The sequence below is a fragment of the Octopus bimaculoides genome, chromosome 24, assembly GCF_046866305.1.
Source record: "Octopus bimaculoides isolate indiv1 chromosome 24, ASM4686630v1, whole genome shotgun sequence".
NCBI classification, from domain to species: Eukaryota; Metazoa; Mollusca; class Cephalopoda; order Octopoda; family Octopodidae; genus Octopus; species Octopus bimaculoides.
This window is the reverse complement of record NC_142951.1, coordinates 34779337-34801891: the sequence shown is the minus strand read 5'-3', so window position 1 is coordinate 34801891 and position 22555 is coordinate 34779337. Positions and strand designations below refer to the sequence as shown.

General features: G+C 34.8%; 1 protein-coding gene across 4 annotated transcripts in view; it reads right to left on the bottom strand.

Moving 5' to 3' along the window:
* Positions 1 to 20866, bottom strand: part of LOC106869079 (protein hobbit) — a 207241-nt gene extending 186375 nt beyond the window's left edge. For all 4 annotated transcript variants that reach the window (XM_089341492.1, XM_089341494.1, XM_089341493.1 and 1 more), the window contains exon 1: positions 20690 to 20866. In XM_089341492.1, coding sequence (XP_089197618.1) covers positions 20690 to 20754 — 65 coding nt within the window. In that variant the 5' untranslated portion in view covers positions 20755 to 20866. The remainder of the gene's footprint in view (positions 1 to 20689) is intronic.
* Positions 20867 to 22555: the final 1689 nt, after the last annotated feature.

Below are 22555 nucleotides of genomic sequence, written 5' to 3'. Positions count from 1 at the left end.
ATGGATTACCATTGAACTTCAAAAGCTCAAAGACAATATAATGTATCGGTATAGTTATTTTTTTATATATTATTTTTTTTATATATTATTTTTTTATATATTATTTTCTTCATTTTGTACTTCTTTGTAAAAAACATTTTCATTCTCCTTCTTGAAAATTTGCTTCGCAATGAAAGCCGGTTAGAAATCTTTATTAAAATATGCTTCCAATTTAGCATTCTGCCTTATTCTTCATTTTCCTATTATTTCTCCATGTGCGGTTAACACAACCCCACTATTTACTGACTTATATATATACACATATATATATATATACACATATACATATAGATGCATACATATATACAGCCATACATATATACATATACATACCCGCACATATACATATATACATATATATATATATATATATATATATATATATATATATATATATAAACATATACAAACATATATACACTCACACACACATACGCATCTGTACATACAAAGCTATCATTCAGTCAATGTATTTCTAAGATATTTAATCATATTTGTCATGCTAAATTTTAAAGCATTTCACAAACAAACAATAAAAACTATTAAATCAATTTAAATCAGCTTAATCTAATCTAACTGACAAATTCAGAACTGCAGAACAAAATATAAAATCATATTGTCATCGATGTAATACCAAAATAATACCGAATTTATTTAGTGTGTGTGTTTTGTAAAAGGAAATCCAACTCTCAGAAATTTTGTGAAGTCTACAATTAATGAGTAAAAACAGAAAATGAAATATAATTACTATCATTTGATTACATCTTATAGAATAATTTGGAAATAATAAAATTAATTCATTGAAATGAAAAGACAAATATTATATCTATGATTACATGTATTTTCCGAACATTATCAAACTTCACTGTAGACAGTCACAGTTGAACAATTTGTAAAGGATTGATAACGCATAGCTTGTCAACAGCACTGCCCCCTGACAGGAACATTTACCCATTTCACCTTGTTACAAATACCACCAGAGGGAGATATATAAAACACCAATGTAAATAATAGGTTAAAAGGCTCATTATGTTGGAGCTTATTCTAGTTTGAAAGGTGCATAAGCAAGAGTACAAGATGACCCTACTGGATGGGATGCCAGTTCACTACTAGATTAACTCCCCAGCTACTGCTGGTACTCATTTCAGCTGAGTAAGCTAGAGCAACATAGTGCTCCAATGTGGTGGAAAATTGAACTTGCAACTTCACGACTGTGAGCCCATACCTCAACCTAGTCACATCCTACTGTTTTCAATTAAAAAAATACATATTGGATAATGAAGCCCCCAGTATAGATGGTCACAAATGGAACATCCTTTGATCAAAGATCTGCTGGCACAGAGCTAACCTGGGTTAAAACAACCATCTTTTAATAATGGTAATCAATGAAGAGAAAAATTTAACATATGAACAAAAAAAAAGCAAAAGAGGAATATAAAAATAAATAAGTTGTTTTGACTACCAAATAACTTCATAATGGTTTTAGTTGGTCACTAGTAGATTAGTTTATATTTTACAGAATTAGTAATTCATAGATTAGACATTGTATTTCAAATAACAAATAGATTAGCTCTGTCTGTCTCTAGTAGGCCAATAAACAGCCAATCATTACCAATAAAAAGTTAATTGATGAATTTACTGTGTATAATCCTAATTTATATTATTGAGAGAAAAAAAAAAAAAAGAAAATCAATATTTGTGAATATTGCAAATATGATTACATCATAAAATTTAGCAGCAAATTTAAGGTAGCCTCATTACAAAGAAATGTGTGCTAAGCTATCAATATTAAGTTAACACCACCAATTCTAAGAGGTGACAGAAGAAATTTTGAAAAATTCCCTTCCTAATTGTTTGATAAAGAGTGTTAGTCTACTGGTCAAAAGATAGCCAATTCATATCATATCACTTACTGATATAGTACTGAGTCTCTTATAAAACACAACTCACTGGACATGTGGCTATTCAGCCCCAGGTCAAGCAGACCGATCCCTTTCTAAGACACAAGACAGTGGCTTGAGGGAGATTTGATAGCTATTTCTAGCAAGTCAAGTAACCACAGTGAGATTCTCATATTGCATAGCTTAACTGTAACACACGATCATCTCCTCACTACATAGTCGTCTTTTCTGGTTTAATGGTGATCTCTTCGGCTATGCAATCATCCCTCTTCACAATAAGGCCATTTCCCCCAAACTGCACAAATCTTATTGCTTTGCTACATGGCCTGCCCCCTAACTTTTCTTGGCTACCCAGTTTGTCCCTCTTGGTTGCACTGCTATTTCCTCTGGCTACATGGCTGCCCTACCACACACACAGCACCCCGCTCACCCAGTTATACAGGAGTCAGCTGTCCTCATTTCTCCAGATTATATAAGTCATCGTGCTGGAATACCGTTACCTCTCCTGGCATCTCAACCATTCCTCCAGGATACACTACTATCTCTCCGGAAGACACAGGCCTTCCCCTCAACTCATTTGCATCAAACCTGTCATTCGAGCCAGTACTGAACAATATAGTTGCAGTTGCGCATACAAATAATTACACTGCATGCTGTGCATTATAGTTTGTGTTGTGCATACAAATAATTATAGCCTGTATTGCACATTGTAGTTTGCTGTACAATATAGTTTTTTGTAGTACACTGGAATAATTATAGTTACTATACTTTCCACCATTCCATAAAATAATTACCAGAATAGTGTCAATTCAATCCTTTGTATACCTTCCTCTTTTGAAAACAATTACTTGGTGCCTTTGCAAAAGATTCCACTTATTACTGTTGTTTTTCTAAGACAAAATACACAAAAGAGAAAGTAACTTTTTACTGTGTCTTCCACAAGCAACCATGGAAACATCAAATGTCTTCTTCTCTCAAGAATAGTTCATTATAAATAAATCTTATAAATAATCCATTTGTGATCAGCTTAATCCACAGAGCAAAACAAAAGTTAAATTAGAACCAAGAAGGCCTGAATGATAAATCATCAGTGTAACAATAATGTAGACTGCAATATCAGACAATATCAGTAACTGCACACAATGACACTATTAAGACTTCCTGACTTCATAATAATACAATCTACAGGTAAATTAGGCTTGGATGAAATGGCTCTTATCTTTAATCTCTTCATATTCAGGTAAGGGAAATAGTAGGGAGGGGTATACTTTAGAAACAGCTGTTAAGAAAGGCCTATTACTGAAGGCCCCAGCATCAAAAGTGTCAAGAAATTAGGGCAAAGAAATGAATTTTGAGAGAGGAAGATTTGAATAATTGTGGTTAAATAGTGCATCACCTTAACCTCACAACCATTGTGTCCCACATATGTGTGTTTATTTGTTGTGTTTATTTAATAATTAGCAAAGATGATTCAAGCAAAATACAATAATGCTTGTTTCAATACGCTATTTTACATCAAAAGACTTTTCAAACATATTTTGTTTCATCTAGTCTAATAAACATCGATATCTCTTGTGTATAAAATTGTCGCTATATCCTGTCTATAATATTGGTGGAACTTCTGAAAGGACAAAATTAAACACTAGAATTCAAGGAGACTAATGATGGTTTATGTCAGCTGAAATCAGTTTAATATAGACGAAAAAAAAAATGTATTATGTAATTCAATGAAAGTGTGAAGAGGTGAGTTGACAGACAACCAGTGAACAGGCTCGTGGTTCAAATTCAGTTACTAGCACTACTTTGTGTCTATTGACAAAAGCACAACTGTTAAGGACCAAATTTAACTACCTCTAGTTGTTACTGTTTAATCCTGACGATCGAACCAATTATTCAAAGTAGAACTGTACTGTATAAAGCATGCAGTTTTCTTAAATACAACATTTACCAATGTACAATGTTCTGTTGGCAACAAAGGGCCTTTCTCTCAGAGTGAAAGGCAGATTGCATGATGCCTGTGTGCAAGCAGCCATGCTACACTGCAGTGAAACATGGGCTGTGACAGCCAAGGACATGCACTGGCTTGAGAGAAATGAAGCCAGTATGCTTCGCTGGATGTGCAATGTCAGTGTGCATGTTCGACAGAGTGTAAGCAACTTGGGAGAAAAGTTAGGCATGAGAGGCATCAGAAGTGGTGTGCAAGAGAGACAAGTGCACTAATATGGTCATGTGATGTGTATGGACAAGGACAGCTGTGTAAAGAAGTGCCAATCTGTAACTGTGGAGGGAACCTGTGGTAGAGGTAGACCCAAGAAGACATAGGACAAGATGGTGAAGCATGATCTTCAAACTTTGGGCCTCACAGAGGACCTGTCTTTTTCCAAAGAAAGGCCCCAATACATTAAGATTACCCACCTTTGTCTCCTTGGTGTATCTAATTGTTTAAAATTGTTTTAGTTGTTTTCTAAATAAATAATAAACAGAATACAAATAACACACACACTCTTACAAATGTTTTCTTTATCTAATAATATAAAAAATATAATCAGATGGTAATTATAGATATGTCAATAATAAATCTGTGAATAAAGAAAGAACTTTCTGGCAATAACTATGCTAATGAATGAAGGAATAACTCAATGAATACAGGAATAAAAGAATGAATGAATACAGGAATGTTTGAATGAGTAAAAGAATGAACAACTCATTTGATGACTACTAATCATTTTCTCCAAATACAGATTTTTCTGGAAATTTCCCAAAATGCATTATTACATCATTCTATTTTCTGCTAATCACAGCGTATTGTCTCAGACTTGTATACAACTACCTGGTGAGTTTCCATTTGTTATACATACAAAATAGCTTACAGATGTTTTTCCAGTTATATAATATTGATCTCTCATATTGGTACAAGGTTACACATTCACAGGGAAGCATTTTCGTCAATGACTTTGCTTTACACATGCCACTTACCAACTGAGTGACTGCAGAGAGATGAATGGTAAAGTGTGATCTGAACTTGGTACACAAAATAAAAATGGAGCATAATAAATACAATTACTAAGAAGAGGAAGTATGACCTCTATTGGGATAAAAGGTAAAGCTGACTGAGGAAGTATTAAAGTTTATATAATAAAGCATGTGAAGGCACATGGCCTAGTGGTTAGGCTGCTGCACTCACAATCACTAGATCATGGGTTCAATTCCCAGACCGGGCAGCACATTGTGTTCTTGAGCAAAACACTTCTTTTCAGGTTGCTCCAGTCCCCTTTCAATCTGACAGTCTGGTTGGTCACATGTCATGTGTCATCGTAAAGCATAAACCATTTGACCATCTCAGTTGCTTCTATATTTTACATTTGATCAAGATCAATTGTTAAAGTGTGTAGACAACGACATCATAAAAAGTATATTACTGGTACTCGTAGGACAAAAGGCAAAGTTGACTTCTCTGTCATTCTATTTGTCACATGTTATTCTCAGATCAAGATGATTACAGGTAATACATTTAGAGAAATTATATTTAAAAAAACACATATACAACATAAGAGAAAATAAAGTTTACGTTTTATTTTTGGTCATTTTTTTTTTTCTTTTTTTTTGTAGGCCACTGGAAAAAAAAATGACCAAAAATATTTCAGTCTTTAAATACAACAACAAATGAAAGATGTAAAACTATTTGGTGATAGAAAAAATAAGATGGGAATATGGAAGATGAAATAAAGAATATAAGAAAAACAGTGACAGTTTTACTAAATATCTCATTGCTAAAGAGAATATAAATATTTTTCACAAAGCAGAGTTCATGTCAGACTCTAGTGAATAAGAAAATCTATCAAACACTAATATACAGAATGTTCTTGCAACTGTAGTACCAAACTATTACCTACAATAAGAAATGAGTCAAAGAAGAACCCATTATATGGTCACCTGATTTTGCTAGGAATAACAACTAAATCTCTTTCAAATCACATCTGTCATTTTAAATAAGAAAAGATACATGGTTTGAAAAAAAATGGATGATGGCATGGTAACAGTAGGAACGGCACTGATTGTAGGATTGTTCAATCAAGGTTGACCTTGACCTGGGGCTATACAACATCAAAACAGTTCAAGATATATGGTCACCAATAGAAACCAATACAAAGAAGCTGTCAAAGGCCCTATGGTTATTTGTCTTCTACTAAAAAGCAAAAATATTGAACATGAAACATTTAAAAGGATTTTAGATGTTATCTTTTACAATATTTCAGATCAACCATCTGCAAAAAAAAGTTAGAACCAGGGTAGAGTAACACCTCCCCCCCACACACACACTCCACCCCCACTGATCCATTAGCATGCAATCTCAGTTAACATGATTAAACATGGATTTAGAGACATTGTGAAAGAACACAGCAATCAACATGGAGGAGCTACAACTCCAGGCAGTAGCTGTGGTATTGGTGGAAATGAAAGAAAACCATTGAGTGAGGAGAGCAGAATTAAAGAAAAATCAATATGTTAATAAAGTTGTCAAAATACCATGAGAAGTGTAACGGTAACCGTTAACACATTATAGCTTGTGAGAACTAAAAGTGCAAAATAAGTGTCAAGACTTAGAGGAGTTCATGCATTGATGTGCAGATGTGCAGGTTGAACATTACTGCAAGGCCTGCAAAGGTCATGGGTCATGCTGCCACTTTCAACTCAGATACAACCCCTACTCTTAACAGCTATTGATGTATGAGAGAGAAAAATACAGCACAGGTATAAGGTCAAGTTTTGCTGGTTTTATAACACTGGGTGAAACACCTCAGTATATTACTGGTACTTATATAGAATCCAATGAAGGAGTGTTTATGTGGTCACTAAATCAGATTGAAATAATAGCCAAACCTACCCCAGATTACATGCCACCACTTTAAAAAAATGGATGGGAAAAGTGAACAATAGGGCTGGATCAAACACATTTGCAAGATCTATGATCACAGGTCTACTCAATCAAGGCTAACCTGGGGTTAAACAAAGAGAATTGTATTACTGACACTGAAGAGATAGAAAGCAATGATATTTATTAGTACCTACAGTACTAACTACAAAGTGACCGTGGCAGGACATGTGCACAGAATGGAAAGGGTCAAAACTGAATGCTGTGCTACAATCCTGCAACTCATGAGGGAGATTCTATGTAATTGCTCAACCAGCTAGAAACAGAAGCCAAATACCCTCAAATCATATGCTTTAGCCTTTGATAAAAAAGACAGATCGGACTGCAATTACTTGTGCACAGTAAAAAGGGATGGTCATGGTTTGACTGCATTTGATTATAGTTAGCTTGATCAGGACTGACCTAGGGACAAATAACTAACACCGCTTTCAACATTTCTATTATTACTGCTAAGTACAATGAGAAACACTGGAGCCACAATAGCAATGTGTCACACACAGACACACACACACACATATATATATGTATATAACACATAAAACATTCATGAAGAAATCAATATACTAATGTTGTATGTTGCTGTGAGCCATTTCGGCCGTTTAAAATACACATGTCATTATGTTCATGCCTTTATTTCTTTTTAATAGTTAATTGTGAAAAATGTCTTGTCATACATCATTCGACAAGGAATGTAACAGAGTATCAGTAAACAGATCACATGTGTACAAGGAGAGACTTGATACCACTGATAATTATAAAGTGGAAAAAAAGCAAGTGAATATGATAGCATATGTTATATTTAATATAGCCAATATGACTCAAACCACATGATACAGTATCCTTTTTTACTTTTTCTTTTTTTATAACACACAAACTCAAATCAACTCAACTCAAAAATCCCTTACCGAACAAAAAAAAAAAATCAATATATTACATCCTACTGAAAGCAACAAATAAATGCAATAATAGCAAAATTTATATGTATGCACTCTGATGCATGATCAATGTCGCTTAGCAATTAATGTTTGTGTGTGTAGACCTATCTAGAAACATGCCATCATATATATATATATATATATATATATATATATATATATATATATATATATATATAGGCAAATAACATTACACCATCATTCACTTAATGTGGAAATCCCCCATTAAAGCAACAATTTTATGCATGAATGTATTTATATATGTTTTGTATGTGTATCCAAATTATGCATATAAACTATAAAGCAGTTGGCAATTGAGTGGAGAAAGTGTAGGGTCGAGAGTACCCTTTAATCTTGTATTGCAGAGAACATAACTTCTTTAAGCACTGGTGCCACCAAAAAATGCACCCACTACACCCTCCAAATAAAACGCACATGCACCAGTCTATGAGAAGAGTGGCTCACAATAAAAACTGACTCAGATCATGACAAGCCATCCAACCCATGCTAGCATGGGAATTCTGTGAAAAATGATATGATATATATATATATATATATATATATATATATATATATATATATATATAGCCAGCTATAGAATCCATGCTGGCATGGAAAAGAATGTAAAGCAAAGATGATGAGATATACACATACACAAATTATATATACAGAAGGAAGAGTAAAAAATTTATTAACATATCTTAAATAAAGTGGGTATTTTAAAGTCAAAACTGTAATAAAATGAAGATATCTTTTACAAAGTATCTGATCCACCCATTGTAGGACTTGTTCTGCAAAGTACAAACAGGTGTATTTACACAGGATAAAAGGAAGTTCAAATGGATTAAGTGTCAAGGTATTAGTTGTATTTCTCTAAATTTATAGAAGCTTCTAATCTGAGACAGCATAAAGAACAATAGATACAAAAATATTATTTTTTAAAAAAATGGAAAAAAGGCTAAAATAAACCTGACATAAAACAGCACTCAATCAATGACCTAAATTTCTAGATATCATCAGGAAATGTTTCTTTAGAGTATATGTAATCTAATGCAATTTCTGTATCAGAGATTTAATCTCCATATGAATAGAAGCGAAAGTGATACACACACACACACCAGTAGTGCTTAGTCAATAATGAATTAAGGAACAGTTTCGGCTTTTGTATTTGAAATAATGAAACATTATTTTAATAATATAAAATGGAGTCACTGCTGGAAAAGTGTCTGTTTTAATATATTTATATCCATTTTCTTTCTGATGCTGATAAAAGCAGGATTATTTAATTTATTTTCCCATTTTACCTATTTATGTATATTGTCAAAGCAGTTATTTTTAAGGTTCGCTGATCTTTATACCACCAACAAATCAATTGTGATGTAGGAAGTAGTACACATTTTTCTATTAAACACGCCAAGATAATTAGAATGATGTGTGGATAGCCTAAGGGCAGGAGGCATATAAGTCTGGTAGTGAAATACACATAAGCTCATGAACTATAGGTGCCAGTAGTGCAGCACCTAAACTAATCTCTATATATTGCTACTTCACCATGAATAACTAAAGCTTAAATAATAAATATTTATGAAGAGACTACATTTGCAGCACATGTTTCAATCTGTTTACAATAAGGAGAAGCAAGTCTTTTGTTGAACAATGAGACTGACTTTCAATATTGTGTAAGCAACATTTAAAATGAGATATAAAATAGATTTGCTTTAACTGATTCACTTGCCATTTCATTCCTGGCTATTTATAGTAAAGAACTGTTATATTCTATAAATGGAATATGTCAACCACTAATGTCTGCCAATTACAACTGAATTTCAAAGACAACTATATGGTAACTTGCTATCTTAATTATAGAATTCCAACCAGAATGCCAGTTGTCTTCAGGTTTTCTTCTATACAGACACACACATACATACACTCACAAGCTTGCATATGCACACACACACACACACACACACAAGTATTTCTGCGCACACACACATGCATAAGCATGCACACACACACACACAAGCATAAGCATGCACACACACACACACAAGCATAGACATACACAAATATATATATATACACAAATATATATATATATATATATATATATATATATATATATATATATATACATGTATATACACACACACATACATATGTACAAAGTGCTTAAAAGCACTATATATGTGAGTGTGTGCATGTATTAGAGAGAGAGAGACAGACACATGTACCTCCAGATGAACTCATTAGCCTTCATTGATTCACAACCTACATCAGAACTAGCCTAAAGTACCAAAGTATAGTTTTGTCAATCAATGCCAGCAGACAGGAGTTCAATAAAAATAATAAAAAAATTCTTCAGTTGACCTATTAAATGAAGCAATTGTTCTGTGCTGTGTCTACAGTTTCCTTCATCTTAACATCAAATGTGGTTTTAAGAATATTCAGACTGCCTCTTGCTATCATTACCACCATTCACATTCTTATTATCATCATTCTACCAAGCTGCTATTATCTATCATTGCTATCATCATTCACTGCACCATTGTTGAACAGTTTACTCAGAAGATAACACCACTCCTTTTGCTATCGTACAAAAGATTACCTCTTGTTAACAGTGGTCCTTTTAAGAACAATTCCAAATGATATAGCAATAAGACACACTGGCCAAACTATTGATACCATCAGATTTCAATGTTCCTTGATCAGCTTCAGCTCCCCTACTCCATATCAAGCTTGAAATAAACACACACAAATATCACTGCAGCCTACAGGGTCCCAGTGCATATATGCACTGTGTCACTGCCCTATTGGACATAAATATGTCTTGATTATTTAATGGCTTCTCCTTGTGTACCACACATATGCTTCAAAACCTACCTAGTTATAATGTCATAACATTTGTGTTTTATAGAAAGAGTATACAAGAACTGGAATAGTTTTCCAAGTAAGTGCAAAGCTTCAGATTCCAAGAGGAGTAGATGTGACAGGTGTAAATATATCTGAAATTTCTGTATCAAGAGGAATCAATCTAGCTTTCATAGAGAGAAAAACCTTCAAATAACAGAGCAATAGATAACAAAGAAATACAACGGTTTTCTTGTATTATCTTTTATCTGTAACTAGAGCAAAGTAAACAAGATTAATGTATATTTACTAAATGGAATGAAAGTACAAAGATACTTGAAAGAAATTCCTCCAATCAAGATAGGTAGTTGACAAGACAAGACATGATCTCCCCAGTTGTGTCTACAATTAAGCAAATACCAACATTATTTGAAATCAGCAGTAACTTAAAACCATCATAACTTCTACTTACACCATCTTTAAATCATTTTTTAATGGTTTTAATTTGTTTTGCATCCAGGAGCTAGAGATTTTTTGTAGAATACAAATAATTGGGGTGATATTGCTTATTTGTTCATATACCTGACTATATATATTCTACTACAGTTTCGGGCTAACCAGAGCCTTGTGAGTGGATATGATAAACGGAAACTGAAAGAAGCCCATAAATATATATATATATATATATATATATATACATATGCATGTCTTTGTACCTGTATTAGTCCCCCTTCCCCACTGTTCGGCAACCAGTGTTGGTGTGTTTACATCCCCATAACTTAGCAATTCAGTAAAAGAGAACCAATAGAATAAGTACCAGGCTTTAAAACATAAATCCTGGCATTGATTTTTCCAACTTTAAGGCAGTGCCCCAGCATGGCCACTGTCAAAAATGACAAACAAGTAAAACATAACATAATTATTTCAAATTACCTTTCTAATCTTTAGGACTTTAAATTTGGTGCTGCTAAATTAACCTAATTAGACATTAGCTTTATTCTAAATTATGTATATATTCAAATTTTGCATTCACTGCTCTAAATTTGAAAGAGTTAAAACCAGAGGTTTCAGCAGAAAATTTAAAAAATCACACAGAAAACCTCTAGTAACATTTACATTAAAATCTCAGTTAATTCATAACACGATATATATAATAATTATTTAATTAGAAAACTGTCATTCAATATTCTGTCCTGCATAATATTAAATTAAATGGCTTACTTGCAAAACCAGTTTACTATATATAATAATATTGCTGAGACATAAAACATTTGACCTTCAGTGGTCAAATAGCAACAATATAGTAGTCCCACTGGTCCACAAGTTCAACAACAACAAAAAATAGAACCTAATCAACACATCAGAATATATATTAAGCTGTCAGACTTGAAGTTGAAGGTAACTACCTTAAGAAACAAACAAGAGAAAACAAAAGAACGGAGGGCAGCGGGGAGGAGACAGAACAGAAAAATAAACATACATTCACACACACACCACATTCTACAACCAACAAAGCTTATAAAAAACTTGCCAGTATCTTATTTTTCAACAACACACAGTGAAAATGTGTGAGTGACCAGACCAGGTTGCAAAAGTGCAACGAAATTTTGGACACCTCAAACAAAAATAAATGAAAAGTGAAATACATGCAGGCATGGCCATCATGTGGGTGTGAAGCTTACTTCCCAACCATGTGGTCTTCGGTTCAATCATACTGCACAGCACCTAGGGCAGGTGTCTTCTACTACAGCTTGGGCCAACCAGAGCCTTGTGAATGGATATAGTAGACAGAAACTGAAAGAAGCCAGTCATGTGTATGCGTGTGTGTATGTGTGTGTGTGTGTGGATGCTTTTGTGCCTATATTGCGTTTGTCTACCCCCGCCCCGTCCACTACTTAACAACTGGTGTTGGTTGTTTACATCCCTGTGACTTAACGGAGTTCAGCAAGTTACAGGGATGTAAACAAGCCAACACCAATAAGTACAGGGACTGATACATTCGACTAAAACCCTTCCAGGTTGCTGCTCCAGCATGGCCTAAGTTCAATGACCGAAACAAGTAGAAGATAAAAGATGAGTATAATGGCTGTTCTACCACAATATTATTGATCCAGTATCAACAACACAAAGACTCAAATCAAGTCACTTAGTGAACAAATAAAAACTCTGCATAGTCATTAGTTTATATTACATTAGTTTATATTACTAGAAAAACATTTAATTGAAATACTAGACTTTAATAATAATGTAACAACTGATATTACTGACAAAATAGTTTATATAGCATAATTTAAATATGGAAACTGTGTAAAGTGCAGACAAACTATAGAATTGGTTGACTGTGTATGGAACAGACAAACTAGTGTTGCTTTTTGTAAATAAGCATATTCACTAGAATTGCTTAAGTACCAGTGTAGAAAGCAGACAAATTATAATAGTTTTGTAAATAAGGATAGTCACATACAAGTATTAACTTGCTGGCTTGCATTAGCAGAAATCAAATTGAAAATAAGTAAGATGAAGTAAGGACCCAAGGTTTTGTTTCTTTAAATGCAAAGGGCCCTCTTCTAAACTTTTGTTTCTATTTCATCTCATAGACCAATAACACCAGCTTTGAACCAAGAATGAACTTTTAATACAATCACTCAACCTGCTAAAAACAGTAGCCATGTCTCACCAGAATAGCATAATCCTGGTACATTATGTCTAGAAAAAAGATGAAATGGGTATTGCTGAAATCCCCTTTATGAGGTCTGCTGGATCAGGGATGACCTGGGGTTAAACATCAATGAGCTCGTAATTTGACAAGGATCTTTAGAACTATAGGTAAAAGAGAAAATGGTTTTATGACACTCATACCTTTCCCAATATAAAACTAAAGTGAAGCCATATCAATAGAAAATTCTGGGGCCTCGTCTGAAATGTCAGAACTTCACTTGTGGCATACAAATTGATCTTTATTATATCACGCTCCTTTCATTAGAAATAGTCGAAATATCATAGTCTATGAAATGTCTGAAATCTATTGTTAGTCCAGGAAATGTATTTGACATCAAACCCCTTCAAGAATATTTTTGTTTTTATAACTTAGTCAGAAGAGAGAAGGTAGCACCTATGCCATTTCTGCAAGGCCCCACGAGACTGGTGGAAGAAAGGAAAGGGTTATCCTCAGACTGGAAACCTGGGCCTAACAATCATGAAACAGTGGACTCAATACATTCATATACTTTTTATATATTCCAAACCAGTGGGGCCATGCTGGAGAACTACCGTTTATATAAATGTTTTCATAAACTCTTTACAAATAGTGCAGAAAATGTAAGACAGATATTGTATGGAACCTTCACTGTCATCTTAGCAATTGGAAGTAATTTGCACAAGATTTCAGCCAAGTTTTTGTTGCTTTTCCAACATCATATAGCCATTTTTTATCAAAATAATCTCCCTAAGAAAGTTTGAAAATGCGACAGGTTCTATTCCCTTTCCTCAGATTTTATAATAATAATAATAATAATAATGGTTTCAAATTTTGCCACAAGGGCAGGGGATGTGTCGATGGCATCAACCCCAGTGTTCAACTGGTATTTAATTTATTGACCCCAAAACGATGAAAGGCAAAGTCGACCTTGGTGACTTTGACTTTCAAAGGGCAGAGTCGCCAAAATGATAATCTGATGCAATACCAAGCAGTGGCTCTCATGGCTTCTGATCTTAACTGATTAGAAGTGATATCATGTACATGCTTTGTCTTGGTATAAAAGATGGGGCACAACTATGAATTTACAATATAGAATGGTGATGAACTATGACCTCAGACCCTGCCGCGAGAATACCTGGAGTGCTTCACTAATCTAAACAATGATACTTAACTGCTACCTTATTTTATCAAACCAAGAAGGGTTAAAGTCAAAGTTGACTGCAGTGGGTTTTAAACTCCTGTCATGAGGCTTTGCTATTGTCACAAGGCTTTTTCAGAGCTGGATTCTCTATGGGGAGCATGCCCTTGCTTACCCCCATCCTCAGTTTCTAGGCAGGAGTGGTCCCAAGACCAAGGCCCCTCTACCATGGTTTTTAAGAAATGTGATGGAAAATTAGCTCAGGAAGGCAGGGATGCTACTCCCTGTCATAAAATACATAATTAAATATCACAAGGTATCTTATCTGACACTACTTATTCTGCTACTCAACTCCTCTTCTGGAGTCAATAAAATATTTTCTGTTCAAATAAGTGGGAGGTGGAGTTGATTTGATCAACTATCCTTCCTCAAAATTTATGGCCTGATGCCAATGTTAGAAATCTATATTTGCCAATATAATCATGCAATTATTGCAATTATTACCTTATTAATGTACTGATTAACATTTATATATATATACACACACACAGATATATATATAGATAGATAGATAGATAGATATAAAGATAGATAGATATAAAGATTAGATAGATGTTTAAAATTTTTACTGCTGTGTTGCATCAACAAAAAACTGACTTTGGATTCATTTGTGTCATATTTCTGGCAATAATATCTGTTCATTCCTCTTGTGGTCTTCTACACTTAAGCTTGGTTACAAAAAACAAAAAACAATTTATTGTTTTCCACATCAGAATATGAAACGTGACCTTGCAAGTGAGAGGTTGTCAACTATTTCAACCAGCTGCTAAATTACTCAACAGATACTATATTTATAAACACATTAAATATGTATTGTTACAAGTTGTTGTATTCTACTGAGACTCTATAATCATACATATATAGCATATGTGTATGTATTCTTACACACACATGTAAAATAGTATATATATGCTGTAATTATTGTAGTGTTAGTGTATTTACAAACACACAAAAACGCTGAACAGAAATTATTATAACAGTGAAGCCGGTCATAAAACTCAAGAATCCACAAGACCAAGGATTACTTGTTTGTTTGGTTTTTTTTTTTATGTTAGCAAATGAGAAACAAACTCATCCTAGATAGGACTTATGGTTGATTGCAAGTGATTTTTCCATATAGCAAACTGCAAGATGTAGAATAAAGTACCCTGACGAGAGAGTCAACAATATTCATATGTAAACTTATGTGAAGGTGGTGAGCTAGCAAAATTGTTAGCATGCCAGGCAAAAGGCCTGTATTTTGTCTGTCTTTACATTCTGAGTTCAAATTCTGCCAAGATCCACTCTGTTTTGCATCCTTTCAGGGTCAATAAAATAAGTACCAATTGAGCACTGTATTTAACCTCTATTCCAAACTTGCTGGCCTTGTGCCAACATTTGAAACCTACATATATCCTTACTGAAAAATGAACCACATAACTACTTAGACATGTTGCTCCAGTTAACTCAGCTGTAGAAATGAGTTGCAACATCACTGGTGCCAAGCTGTATCGGCCCCTTTGCCTTTCCCTTGGATAACATCAGTGGCATGGAGAGGGGAGGCTGGTATGCACGGACGACTGCTGGTCTTCCATAAACAACCTTGCCTGGACTTGTGCCTTGGAGGGGAACTTTCTAGGTGTAATCCCAGGGTCATTCATGACTGAAGGGGGTCTTTAACCATATATATATATATATATATATATATATATATATATACATATATATATATATATATATATATATATATATATATGCCACACACACACACATATATATATATATATATGCCACATATATATATATGGCGACAAAAACTAATTTCCATGGTGAAATAATTCATTTTCAACAGATTTTTGAATGGAAGTAGATGGAAGAAACAGCAGATAATTGAATAAAATGAGTAGTTTCATTCTTTTCTGAGTTCAAATCCTTTCGGAGTTGACTCTTCCTAAACTATGTATTGGGTTGGCAACTAAATTCCCACCATTTTTTAGAATTTTGGAAGTTATTGCATTTTTAAATTTTGGAATCTTTCCAGAATTCTATTTTTGAATCATTTTGGAATCTATTTTGCTTTTTTTTTTTTTGATTGTTAATTTTTGTTTATTTTCAGATCATTAAAATGGAATGTCAAGTTAAGGAAAACGAGCATTTTCGACACCTCCTCCTTTTTGCTTTTAATCAAGGTTCTCAGGTCGCAAAAGCTGCTCACGACATTTGTGCCATGTATGGAGAGGGTGCCATAGTTGAAAGAACCGCTCGTGATTGATATGCCAAGTTCAAAAATGGAAATTTTGACCTCAAAGACACACCTCGTTCTGGCCATCTAGTTGACTTCGATGAAGAGCGATTAAATCAACTTTTACATGAAAATTCTCATCAAACGACAAGGGAACTGGCAAAGAAAATGGAATGCTCCCACACTGCTATAGAGAGCATCTTCACTTGATGGGAAAGGTTCAGAAGTATGGAGCATGGGTTCCGCATGCTTTAAGTGACAACAACAAAAATCAATGAGCCACAATCTCTGCTGGTTTGCTTGCTCATCACCGCTCAATTCATGGACACAAGCAATGATTTCTTTACTGAATCGTTACTGGCAACAAAAAATGGTGCCTGTACATCAATATGAAGCAGCGTAAGGAATAGCTTAGCCCCGGTAAACAAGCGACACCGCGCGTGAAACAAACGGTCAATGGGGAACTCTATGTTCAGCAGATGGAACGACTCAACACGGCTATTCAAGAGAAAAGACCCACGTTGAAAGGTGGACATTAAACAATGATGACGATGATATGTATAAGTATACGCAATTCAAATAGAGAAGGGACAGCAGCTACGGTTTTTGCAGATCCTCTTTTACTTATTAGATTGATACATACACAATATCGGTGCCGACTTGTTCCCTGATACCTATAGGAAAAACATGAACATAGACCGAGATGTTAGCATGAAAATACGAGCAGTGCCTATTGTGTGTTTAGTCGCTTGACAATTGATGGTAGTGTATTTACATCCCTGTAACTTAGCGGTTCAACAAAAGAGACCGATAGAATGAGTACTAGGTTTACAAAGAATAAGTCCTGGGGTTGATTTGTTCGACTAAAACCCTTCAAGGTGATGCTCCAGCATGGTCACGGTCAAATGACTGAAACAAGTAAAAGAATTAATGAATAACAGATCATTTTAAAAATCCACAGAGTAGGAAGGGCAGTTATAGACCCAAACCAGGCCATAGAGGGAAGCATAATGAGGTGGTGATGCCATAAAAACTAATATACAATATCCACCCCTTAAGCATATAATGTCTTATGTGTATACCATACATGTGTGTCTGTGCATAAGCATATAAAACAGCTGGTAATATGAAGCTGGTCCTTTCTAGGCAGAGTTAAAAGACACCCTTCAAAGTCAGGGTCCATTATATAAATAAAAAAGGGGGTTAACATGTTTAAAATACCTTACACCTTATTGCATATAGTTTTGGGCCACCATGTTCACACAGGGATCACTTTTGTTTCATTTTAGAAAGTCCTTAAAATCTGTACCAGTGATAGAAGTCAAAAATAAGTGTATCTAACACAGGCCCAAGGCCTCACATTTAAGGGAGCAGTTACAGACGCGTATACCCATTCTTAATACATGACTGGTACTTATTTTATCAGGCCCTAACAGGGAAGAAAAGTTAACTATGATGGGATTTGAACTTAGAATGTAAAGAAACATGACTGAATACCACAAGGCGTTTCCACAGCTGCTCTGCCAATTCTGACAGTCCACCACCCTGTTAATATTTCCTTTATTGTTGCCACAAGGATGATAGATGAGGAGGAACATTACAAGAGCTAGTTACAAAAAGGGGAGCCCATATATATTGGCAGAATGAAGAGAAAATATGATATATACAATATGCAAATATATGTGCTAGAGTCCTAAAAGCAGAACAAACTACTTGGGGGCGGGGCCAATCGAAAAACCCTGCAGCCTCACAATTACCCTGACTACCAAGGGCAAGTCCTATACCCCTAGCTGTCATACCTTGGTCCAGGAGACACATGCTGAGAGTAGGCTCATTCATTTAGGCCTTCTTTACTCACTTTTCAACAGATTTACTGAAGGGTACCCACCTGCATCTTGACACTCACTTTTCACCTCTACAGGTGCAACTTTAAGAAGTCGATAAGTGTTTAATCCACGAAGAAACTGTGTCTCCAGTCCTTTCATTGTGCACACTACACAACTTCTTACCAAAGTAACCAGGCAGGGGGAAAACTGCCTACCCTTCCTAACCAAATGAAGGTGGTAGGGGTATCATCATGACGGACTTGGTTAATAGCCGGATCCATGATATATGCAACAACAGCTGTTCGGCAAAACTCCACAAATCAATTATTATTATTATCATTATTATTTCTTAATAATAACAAATATTTGAAGAGAGTTGCCAACAAGGGAACTTAGGAGAAAAAAAAAGAATAAGTTAAGATATTTCGTTGGTAGTTTTCATTATCTTTGGTTGAGCAAACATACCTACGACCCAAAACATTCCTATTATGACCATCCCATAGTTTTTTCAGCCATAACATACTTAAATTTGTGTCCCATTCTTTTTAAGACGACAGGGTGTGATCTAAGTGAAATTTAGCTATTGTTTCTAGGAAGTCGAGCAACGGTGCACAGACTACTTTTGTTGGTTCACCTTTCGTGACTCTATTTCAAAAGAAAGACACCGGTCTAGGTTTCAGTTTCGAAAATAATTAACAATTTTCAGGAATTTAATAAAAATTACTTTTCGTTATAAATTAACAAAAAGCCTCTTTACGTAAATATTTATGTCGGAGAGTTTTTAATTTAAATTATGAACACTTTCGAAAAAAAAAAATGGACCCAGTTTTGTGTCTCTGGGAATAGGGGCTGTCTCGGATGGGTTGGTAATAGAATCACTTGGAGAGAAAGAATTGTAGTAATTTCTAGAATGTGAACATCAATTAAAAATGAGGATTTGTAAATAAAGCTATTTCTTTGTAATTGGAACTCCTATTAATAAATAATAACATGAAGAAAAAAAACAGTGATATGTTGTGTCAGGAGAAAACACTTGAAATTGAATAAGATAAGAAACGATGGGTGATGACGTTTCGTTTACATGGCCCTTCGTTGTTAATGAGTTTAATTAGTTTGATAGGTAGGTAATTGGTTAAGGAAAAGGACATATTTGAGGAAACTAATGATGCTTTATATCGTCTTAAATAACAACAACAACAAAAAATAGTAAAATAAGATGAGTTTCTATGTTGTTTATTGTTTAGCTTCGAGTCAGCCCTGGACAAACAAACATGACTAAAGGCGTACTAGATGTGACCATCCCGTCTTCTAGTATATCGAGCATTAGGTTGCCTAATGCATTCTTTATTTATGACAGTAAGATATTTTGACTGTTATCTCCAGCATTTTGAATGAACCACGAAGAAGCCTCCCTGGTTAGCTAACCTCATAGTCTGATGAGGCGAGGTGCGTTTGTGAAGTTCCGAGACAGGGCCCCTATCCCTTATCTAATTAAATAAATTTCAGGTTTGTCAAAAGTTAAGGAAAAATATATTAGACTGTGAGGAAATTAGTTATAGCCTGTCTCGAAAAGAAATAAAAAGCAATTAATGAAATTATTAAAATAATAAGATGGGTTTGTGGAGATGGGTTTCATGTTTGGGACACAGTTCTTCTGAGAGGTTAGCAGGTAGGTTTGTTTGGAATTGGTTAAAATAAAAGACTAAAGTCCGAAAGAAACTAGGAATTATAGGCTTCGGCTGAAAATTAATTGAAAGAATTTGTAAAATGGGTTGAGTTTATAGAGGCGGGTTTTGAGGTTTTGAGCAGAGGCCCTACTTGGAAACTTCACATTCCTCCAGATGTTTTCCGAAGAAAGGAGGAAGCCCTCACCGCTCCAAACAGCAAAACTCGCCCCTCCTCCACGACACATCCACTTTAAATCTTGATATTTTATGAATTTTATTTTAAAAACACCAGCAGAAACATCGCATTACCTAACATCCATTTGCAATAAACAGAAAAGCTGTGGTGTTGTTGGGTGTAGAATAATAAATCCTATCAACAACAAATAACAAACGAATAAAGAAGGGTTGAGTGAGAAGAACTGACCTGGTGAGTATCCAGAGGGTGAGGAGGACGATAACAATACCGGACATCCATAGAAATACCGGCATGTTGCCCACTTTTTCAAAGCATCCAGCTTGTTTTGTTCAGTCTCAGCCGCTTCACGATAACTTCGCCTTTACGGCTAAGGTTCAACTGCCGTCAATGAGTTCATTCAATGTCGTTATAAAGTCAGATGATAAATTTTTTTTAGCCTTCATTTCTTCCAAAAATTCGTTGTACAGAATTAAATAACAAAAATCTACGTATATAAGTGACTGCTCGGTTTTAAAGGTTCGTGTGGTACTTCGCTTTTTTATTATTTCTTGCTTTAAACGACTGTTTGAAGCTGAAGTGTGAACACTAACAGTTACGACATCACCAGTTAAACTGCTTTCTGCTACTTGTGTCGTCTGCCTGAACAGCTGTAACGGGCTTATTATGGAAGACGAAGCTTTTAAACTTACGGAAGAAAGAATAAGAAGAAATATAATTAACAACATAAATAGATACACTAGATAAATGTATAATACTTTCTAGCAAAGTTGTTGGAATTTATCGACATTTACGCACTTGTCGTTTGTAATTGTCTCTCCTCTTCCTGTCGTCTGCCATTCGATAGAGCGAGACTCGCCAACAAATAATTAGACATAATGAAGTTTATCATTTTGATATAAATATTTTATGATAGACTTTTAGTTTTGGTATCTATTTTCAATGGAAACAGATATAAGTATTATCAAAATTTACTGTTAAACATTAATACAAATAGTAAAGTTCGCAGATCTGTGTAAGTTATGTAGTGGTGAGGGGGGAGTCATAACCTTGCGCTTCGAACGTGGACCTTCTTAGGAGAGGAAATACAGGGGATCCCTAGCTGTTGTTTATTTATTTATTTTTTTTGGTTCATCCCCCGCTACTAAGAATCCTATCCGAAACACTGGAACTGATGCATACAAAATAATTCAAATTTGAAAATTGTATAATTCATAATAACGATTTACATTAAATATTTGATAGGACTGAAATTTATAGTTCTACTTTCTAATTTTCGTCCTAGTTTCTTCAGATTCTAGTTTATTTATAAAAAGAAATATTAAGCAGTAATAAGAATTCCTAACATTTTTTAAAGTAATTCTCAGGAGATACACACAACATTACTTCCTTCAATATAACTATTGGGGAATTTCAACCATGTTTCGTGGTCTGCTACCACAACAGCTCCTTTATAGGATCCAGTTAGCTCAAGACATCATCAGGAGGAACCATGTCCGGTTTCGGCCCCTACTCCTCTACCGTTTTGACGTAGCGCCCCCCCCCCCTTTTCGGAGGTGTCTCCCAGCTCTGGTGTTGGGTGCATGTCTTCTTTCTTCTATTCCCTGGCCTCTTCGATGCAGCATCACCGAGTCAGCGTCCGACTGATTGTGATGTCAAATTCCCCTTTTTATACCTGCTGCTAGGCTCCAGCAGGCTGCCCCAGCAAGTTGTTACGTGGCTGCATGTAACATCAAAGAAATAAATTTGTTTGTTTTTCTTTTGTTTGTTCTTTTCTACACTAAGATCAATGTACTCTCGGTATTTTTGTGTGTTGAAGTCGCTTCCACGTTGTTCTGTGCACAGTATCATATAAATCTGATCGTGCCAACTGTCAGAATTATGCATAATATTTTTGTTCAATAAACAGGCAGGCAGGCTGATGGGTTTCAGAGAGGAGAATTTAAAATTCTGGACAGTTGTCACTTTCCAGACTAGAAAGTAGTGTGGTGTTAAGGAAGAATCGAAACTAGGTTCGCAAACTTAGGTCTTTGAGAACATTTCCCTTTTACAGAGATTACTACGGCGATTTTATTTTTTAATAAAAATGATTTCTGT